This window comes from Malus sylvestris, chromosome 10 (genome assembly GCF_916048215.2).
Source record: "Malus sylvestris chromosome 10, drMalSylv7.2, whole genome shotgun sequence".
Taxonomy (NCBI): domain Eukaryota; kingdom Viridiplantae; phylum Streptophyta; class Magnoliopsida; order Rosales; family Rosaceae; genus Malus; species Malus sylvestris.
The window spans coordinates 12,579,316-12,588,118 of record NC_062269.1 but is presented as its reverse complement, the minus strand read 5'-3'; the positions used below and the strand labels follow the sequence as shown (position 1 = coordinate 12,588,118).

The 8,803-nt window shown below is 35.7% G+C and overlaps 1 protein-coding gene across 2 annotated transcripts; it reads left to right on the top strand.

Annotated features, from left to right (window-relative positions):
- Window positions 1-1,450: 1,450 nt before the first annotated feature.
- LOC126587791 (upstream activation factor subunit UAF30-like) lies at window positions 1,451-8,427 on the top strand. 2 transcript variants are annotated; one of them, XM_050252863.1, is made up of 8 exons: window positions 1,451-1,987; window positions 3,864-3,966; window positions 4,075-4,249; window positions 5,077-5,227; window positions 5,738-5,858; window positions 5,992-6,163; window positions 6,733-6,786; window positions 8,090-8,427. In XM_050252863.1, the coding sequence occupies exons 1-8, from the start codon at window positions 1,668-1,670 to the stop codon at window positions 8,095-8,097; spliced, it is 1,104 nt and encodes a 367-aa protein (XP_050108820.1). In that variant the 5' UTR covers window positions 1,451-1,667; the 3' UTR covers window positions 8,098-8,427. The 2 variants fall into 2 exon arrangements, with proteins under 2 accessions (XP_050108820.1, XP_050108819.1); XM_050252862.1 differs by having other exon boundaries at window positions 1,452-1,987; window positions 8,170-8,427.
- The last annotated feature ends 376 nt before the right edge of the window (window positions 8,428-8,803 follow it).

Genomic DNA, 8,803 nt, shown 5'->3' with positions numbered 1-8,803 from the left:
GATTTAAGTTGTTCCAAGACCTCCGGTTTTGTGCATCAACAGCTGCCATATGGGTTCATTGGGCTTTCATGCCCTTTGTGTTTTCAAGTTGTCATACAACTTGAGTTATTTGACTTGACATTCGAAGCCCATTGGGCCTTGAGGCCCAAAACTAACCCGCGGTCTAAAACGAACTTATTCGTTTGATTAATTAACATATTAATTAATCCTAGCCATAAATAATTAAACCATTTAATTATCCCTACTCATCTCCGTTGTTTCTTCAATCTCTACCTTTCACGGTGTACGATCCATTAGGTTCATTTTAGCAAGACAGTGGGCGATTAGAACTCTTCAAATCGATTGTGAATTGAAATTTACTTTTCAATTATTCCTTTAGTGATTATAAACCTTTAGGGCTTCTACAAACCGTGAGTGACACCTAGCAGTATGTCATGGCTACCCTAGCCAATCAGAAGAGGTGGAGAACCTATTCAGTTTGGGATTACAATATGCAATACGGATTTTCTCTAATACAATACTTTTGATCACATTGTTTGATTTGATAGTCTATTCATGTCTACTATCCAATGTGATTCTCTTACTTATATAATTACCTTGAATGTGATTTGGAATGAATTCCTAAATCTCATTTATACTCTGGCCAGAGATTCTTAATCATATAATAGAGTATTCTCTCTTAAACGGTTTGAAGGTTAGAGATCCCTTGTTGTGCATTCACTTGCCTCCATGACTAAGTGGCTTAACCCTAACTATGCCGTGGACATCCTTTGACACAGTGACTTTGACATAGTTAAAGATCAAGGACCTAACCATAAGACAACTATGATGCCTCAAGTCAAAAGACTAACTTGCATTTTCCCAACCATGAGTTTTCATGTGACATGAGTATAGTAACTCCTTATTGATCACGTTTAGTGGACTCATTCTCTATTGAGCACCTACATGCTTCTTTTGGTGTTAGTCACACCAATGACTCGAGACCAGTCACTCTCTCTAAGAGAAGACATAACACGTACTGATCTTAACGGACTGTCAATGCCCAATTGGCAATCCTATGATCAGGAACGTTTAAGATATGCATACGAAAGAGAATGATCTCATGAATCTAACTTTTTTATATCACATTCTCCCAATTACATATTCCTTGAACTTATCGTTTAAGCATATAACATTTATACGAGACAACTTTAAACAATAATCTTTCCCTTTTATATTAAACTAGATTAGTTTAACATGTGATTTAAACTTGAAAATTGGAGGTTTCAAATTCTAAATGTTTTTTTTCACGCGAAAATTCTAAATTTCAATTTTTTTATAAATAAAAAAAATATTGGTACATGTCAATCTATAGAATTCTAAATTTTGTCAAAATTTTAAGTTTATTTACTTTATCGTAAAATAATTTGTTAAGTACAAAATGGAGGAGGTAACCAACCAAGGTGTAGAATGTAGATACTAGTGTGAAGAATTTAGACCCAGCAAAGCAAAGACAAAATTTCAAATCCCAGAAATACCCTTCACCCGTCCACACGCCACCATTACCCGTCTCCTTATTTCTCCTTCTTCACAGGTATCACTTGCATGAGACGCCATTTCCTTTCTCTCTCCTCTCCCTAAACTCCAATCCCTGCCGAAATACCGGTTAATTCAAAGGCCCAGGAAAAATGGTATCAGACTCGGGACTCCTGACCCGGCTCAGAGAAATCCTCGGCACTTCGGACCTCGACACGGCCACCGCCGGCAGCGTTCGCCGGCAACTCGAAGCCGATTTCGGAGTTGATCTGTCGGACCGGAAAAAGTTTATCCGGGACCAAATTGACATTTACCTCGAGACCCAGACCGAACCCCAAGACGAAGAAGCAGAGCAGGAGGTCGGTGAAGCCTCAGAGAATGCAAAACAAAACGACCACGTTAAGGAAGAAGACGAAGAAGAAGAGGAGGAGGAAGGGGAAGAGAAGGGAAGCAAAAGGAAAAGGAGAAAAACGTGAGTTATTTTTTTATTACTCTTTTTTTTTTTTTAAACTGCATTTTTGGATTTTCTTTAATTAGTGTTTGGCTGCTGGGAAAATTGGGTTGGTGGGTAGTCACGAAATTTAATTGTTGTGAGCTTATGAGATAAATTTTTTCTTTATTCGGATTGGGTCCCACCCACATTGTGTCGATATTTCTGAGAATTATCTGCGCCAAACGGCGGTTTTTATTGCTTTTATCTATTGGATGGCTGAGAATTTTTATGAAAGTTGATGTCTTTTTGTTGTGTTAAACTATATCAACATTGTCTGTATTGCACTTTTTATGTTAGCGTCAGTGGCAAAGCCAGAAATTCTACTATGAGGTCAACCTTAAACATCTCTAAGTTTAAAGTGAAAACGAATTTTTTTTTTATAAAAGCTTGTATAATAACCCAAAATCATAGTTCGAAAACTCGTTAAAGACGATTTTAAATGTATTATTGTATATTAACTTCTACATTTCTAATATGACATGATTAGACATGATTTGTATAAGGTGATTAGCTAATCAGTGATTGTTGACACAATAGAAACGAAAAAAAAATACAAAATGGTAAATTTCATTCATGAGCTATATCTCTGAGGTGAGGATACAGGTCAAAGAATCAAATTATCATGTTTTCAATGGACCGGAAGGGTCAAAACCTTCAAAGATTTTGATATAAAAAAACCAAATACAAACAATCATATAACAATTTTTTTTGCAAGTGAAAAGGGTCAAGTGATCCTCCTGAGCCCTCACTGGCTCCACTAGTGGTTAGCATATAGTTCTTTAGTTGCTGTTTAAACAATGAATGTTTTTCGGTGTTTCTACATGTCCACACTGGTGTGGTGCATCATCTAAAATCTCAAAGCTCATTGAATTATCAAATACTGAGGCTTTTGGCACTGGTTGCAAAATGAGGCTGACAGCAGTCCGTCTCTCTGTCTCATTCTGGAACTGAAAATGCTCCTAATATTTTTGGGTATACCAGTTTTAAGCTGTAGTATACTTAGATATGGTTTGGGAGTACATGAGACGTCAATGTGTAGTAGTGTTGTATATGCAAGTGTACTTGTTGACAGTGAATAGAAAATGCCAAAGTTGTCAGTTCGGATTCCTGGCATCCCTTAATAATCACATTGAGTTCTAAGTGAATTTGTATCTAGACATATGGCCCTTAAAGTCCACCTTAGTTATTGTAAGCCCCTTTTACAATGTTATTACTTGTATGCATTAGAATTCTGTTGTTACTTCTGTTTCACGTAAGTTTTATTTGTTTAGAACATTATAAGAACGGAATGAAGCTCATATCATGACTAAACTGACAAGTGAAGGATAATGTGCCATATTGGGAAAACTCATATACTGACTACACTTGCACGGCTAACATGCCTTCTCTCCTAAGTAAAGCATATATCTTGAGAGAGCTTTAAGGATTGTTTAAGTTGCATTCAATTATAAGCTTATTGTAATATGATTGTAAAATTTCTCAGAGTAAGGCGTTATCTTTGAAAACTTCGGGGACGAGGATTTGTTTAAATTGATTCTAGAAGAATGCGTTAGTATTTATTGTTATGTTCCCCCTTTTTTGTACACAAAACAATCAGACACAAAGAACGTAATAACCTTTAGAGTATAAAGAACGAATTCTTAACCATTCACAGATCTTTCTTTTCTTCTATCTTTAATATGTTTTATTTCTTGCTAGTCTGCTATCATTTTTACCACTCGGACCTAATGTATCTACTTTTTTCTGTATTTGGTTACTTTTACCCACACTATAGAGTATATGATATATGCTGCTCTGGAAATATGTATTTGTGCTGGGCTCTAGCTTTTCTAAGCTATGTTATATTTCCAAATAGGGTGGATAAAGGTGTCGTCAAAAGAGGTGGCTTCAATAAAATATGTAGCTTGTCTCCACAACTTCAAGAATTTGTTGGGGAGCCCGAAATGGCAAGAACAGAGGTATAATTTGTTAAGCAATTTTTTATTGTTTACTTGTCAATGCCTCTTTCATTTGGACGGAGATTTGTAACCAAGAAGTCATACTTATTCTCCCTCTTTCATTCTTAGGTGGTCAGGAGAATTTGGGCCTATATCCGGGAAAAGGATTTGCAGGACCCAAAAAATAGGAGAAATATTAGATGTGATGAATCACTACATTCCCTTTTCCATGTTAATTCTATTAATATGTTTCAAATGAATAAAGTCCTCTCCAAGCATATATGGCCGCTTAGCGGGGAAGATGGTATGTCCAAAATTCTCTCTCTCATTTTTATGACACTCGTATATTGACCCAATTGTTGTTGTTGATTATTTTTCTCGTTTATGTTATTTTAGTACCCTGTATGTTTTCATATGGATTAGTGCTCAATAATATATATACTTTTCATTTGTACGTTCCACTTTGTTTGATGTACATGCTATATGCTGCTGCTTGACATGCGTTTGAACTCCACTACACTTAAACGTGCACAAAGTGAAAATAAAGAACAGAAATTCTTATAAGCACATTCTATTTTCTACTGTAAAGTCACAGAGGACAGGCAATGTTACTAATCATTTGTTCATGCGATTGGTTATTATAGGATGGAAACATACCTTACAGTGAATTTGTTATGTGGAAACATACACTCACAGTGTACTTTGTTCATGCGATTGGTTTCTTCACCAAGCAGAAGGCATATTCACACTAATTTCTGTTCTCTCTTCGGAAAGTAAAGTATTAAATATAACAAATAGCATTTTGCTACAAAGCATAAAGAAAAACATGATTCTTTAAATTTGTGCTTTTTTTTTTAATTTTAAAACAATGATTTCTATTTTTCTTTTCTGGGTTATTTTGACTTTCTGTATCTCATAAGCTAATCTCTTTTTCAGTGTGTTAATACTTGGGGTATTTTTTATTTTTTACAACTTCATCCGTCACAAAGAGTCTTCCAATTGGCATCATTGCTGTATTTCATGTAATGGTATCTATAATGCTCCTTATCATTTACCTTGACTACTGTCACCTGAAGTTGCATGTTATAGTATTTATTTGAGATCTTAACACCATAACATGGTGTAACTCAGAACCTGTAAAGAAAAAGAAGAAAGTGGAAGAAAGTGATCATTCTGTCTCTGAAGGAAGTAATGTAGCTGAACAGGAGGAAGAAGAGGTGGAGGAAAATGAGGAGGTGGAGGTAGAAAGAGGTGGTAGAAGAAAAGAAAGCAAGAAACGAAGGTTGGGTTTTTAATTTCAAATCCTACCGTTTTGCATTTAGGTTTCTGGTTTCGTTGACCTTCTCATTGTTTCCACTGTTTTTTTTTTTTTTTTAATTTATCTATTATCCATGGTCAGAATTTGAAAGTTTAATCCTGTAACTTGAAGACATGTCGAGATTAAATTATGATTTATTTGTTATTTATTTACAGAACCAGGCAAAACAGAATTCTTGGAGATCCAAAACTGTAATTTTTAAGCCCAATCAATGAATTCACTTATCGTCTTATTTACTTTCTTAAAAGATAACATCCACACAGTTTTTACTTGTGATGCTTTGAATATCGCCTAACTTCCCCCTCCCCGCTCTTGAAAAAAAGTGGTCGTTTACTGTTTATTGCATAATCAATATATACTGGGGTCCATAGTAATCTATTTTATATTCGTATGACCATCTATGGCCGTTGGGGCAAAATACCCTGGTTCTGAGGTGCTGGTGTTTATTTGTTCTAATGGAGTGTTATCAAGTAGGTCTACTAAAGTGGATAAAGAAGTCAAGAAAAGGGGAGGTGGTGGTGGATTTACCAAATTATGCAGCCTTTCTCCAGAACTTCAAAAGTTCACTGGAGTGTCAGCATTGGCCAGAACAGAGGTCTTAATTTTAAATTTTCAAGAAATCACTTTTGACAAAGAGAGGGAAATTTCTTTTATTTAGCCAGTTGGGATTTGTTGAAAGTATGATGTCAAAACTTATTCCTCACCCATTCCATTCTTTTATGAATTAGGTCGTGAAGAAACTTTGGATTTATATCCGGGAGAACAATTTGCAAGATCCAAAGAACAAACGAGATATAATATGTGATGAGTCATTGCGTGCCCTTTTTGATGTTGATTGCATCAATATGTTTCAAATGAATAAAGCTCTGTCCAAGCACATATTGCCCTTAAATGAAGAAGGTATACATCTTAAAAAATAAGCATTTTCCCACACATTTGCAGTTCAGGACGTTTGATTGTCATAAATCCTGCAGTTTCAGCACAGATGAATCAAATTGCACTGTGTAGAGTGGGGAACAGTTTATTGGATATGATTCTTTTTGCGCATTCATTTCCATGTTTTGTGCATATGGATCATGATTCATGATATATAAATTGCTTAGTAGGAAAGTGTTGAAGGGATGAATTACTTAATTATTGTGATTCCTCTCCCACATATGTTGGATGGAATGAAACATAGCAAGAGCATTGCCTACATTTCACCTAGGGTTGCACATTCATCTTCGAATGAGTACTTAACATGTTTTAAAGTGTGCCTTTATCCATGTAGGGCTGCTTTGTGTTTGTTTATATGTCAAGTGATTAAAGTGATGAATTTTCTCAGGAAATGCATTCAGTTATCTGGTCTACACCATTCTATCTATATGCTATGTTGCCATAGAATACATAGTCTCGTGTTGAAGTTTTGACAAATATCATGGTATCTGCTTCGGTAGTTTGACAAACTGTATTACTTGTAAATCTGGCAGCTCGAGACGACGCTTCACAAAAGGAAAACCAGTCTGAAGAGGAGGAAGAAGAAGGTGAGATAAATAAATTCAGGTCTTCAGTTTATCAAACTTTGTTGGGTTGCAAAATTATCGTTCATTTAGGCATTCATTCCACATCTTGCATGCTGGTACTGTCATAATGTCTCCAAATAAAATGTTAAGAAATGAATCAAGGTGCTCTAAGTTATGAACTTGTTAATAACATAGTCTCGGTACCATTTTAATATTTAGATTTAGTTTACCCCAAGAAAAAAGAAAAACCGGTGAAGAAAGGTGGTTCTGGTCTTCTTTCTCCCCTGCCACTTCTGAATGCTCTTGTGAAATTCGTTACTACCTGGGAAAATTTGTTTTCACGGGTTCTCTGTAAGAGACTGTAGGAGTACATAAAAAATGATTTACAGGTACAGCAATGTTCCTTTTCAAACCTATGCTTTCAAGATCTTAACATCATATAATTTAAGTTTTGTTAGTCACCTGGATATGACCTCTTATATTATATATGAAATATTCCAAGCCGTGAGAAATGAACCGCTGCCCGAATAAATTAAAATAACAATATAAAATTTTTTCATAGATGTTGCTTATTTTGCTCCCTTGAGTTCATAGACATTAAAAGGCTTAATTTTCTTGCTAGCGATTGCTTGAGAAATTAAAGATTATGTGGCATCAGGCTCAGCTCAAGTATGCTCGCTGTTTATGTCCTGTCACTGCAAATGATTTTAGAATGCTTTTGTGATTACACCATAGACCTTGCAGCTAGAAAATGGTTGGTTAATATATCAAGCGTTTATCTTGCAACTTTTTCATGAATCATAGTTGATTATCGTTGAGGTTGGTACACAGAGTCATTGCATAATTAGTACCAAGATATTTGGAGACTGAGTATAATGCAAGGCTACTGTGATGTGGTGAATGAAAGTTCTGAATATCGAGTTAGGCTGAGGAACATAATCAACTAGAGCTTGTGAAAAGCGTGAGGTATAACCCTTGATTTGTGCCATTGTTAGCTTTAAACTCTCTAAAGGTCAAACCTCAAAACACTGGTATCCAATTGTCGATGTTGTGAATTTCCTTTATGTCCCATTTTTTTTTTCTTGTTCTTGATAGTTGTTAATTTGTAATACTATTTATAAGTACCCTTGCACAAGGACAGCATCACATCACATTTCTCTTTTTGGTCAAATATCGGTGTCATGTTCCACTCTAGATTTTAGAATACAAAATTGATGCCTCGCCTAGTAGTATTGTGTCTGTCATTGAATTTGTCAGTCCAACATTTAGAGCATGATAGAGCTTGTTAACTTTTTTGCTTATTGCCGTTCCACCCTTTTCCCTGTTCCTTGAAGTCCCACTGTATCTTGGTGCTGAATTTTTGATCTCATACCTACTTTTTTGGCTGTTTCGCCCCCCTTGAAGGATCCAACTGATAAGCAGAGTACCATTTGTGATGATAAGCTAAAAGAACTTTATGAGGTCGACTCTTCCATTGGCTTCTCAATCTCAGAGGTACTGACTACTCATTTTCATCAAGACAGGACAGATTGATGATGAAGTGTAAATACTTTGAGCCCAATTGAAAGTGGGCATTTTTACACTGGTTGTTATCGTTTCTGTAGTTTTGTAGTTCTTATGCTCCTAACATCTTCAAGCAATGGAAATACAAGTTTTGGTAAACTTGTTCTTGCTTGCTATGCACCCCCTTGCAGTTTCTTTTCATATGTTTACAGCTTAACTTTTCGGGCTCTTTCTCCGTTTCTAAAGAGTTTCAATGGTTTATCATAGAAGTTGAAACTGAAGGTGGATAGAAAGGAACTTTAGTCCTTGTTATTGTCTTGCAGCAGCTGTTCAATTGTTGGCGAAAGAAATATGTTTTTCTGGCATGTAGTTTCATTTTTTTTGCTGATTTTCCTGCCTATGTGCGCGTAGAATATATACCAACTAGCTTTTGGTCTAGTTGCAGTCGTCACAAATTGGTTGGAAGAGGTTCATGTTCGATTGACGTGGGTGCGAGGATGATATGTATTTGTAAAATGTTTGGTGCATAGTTGAG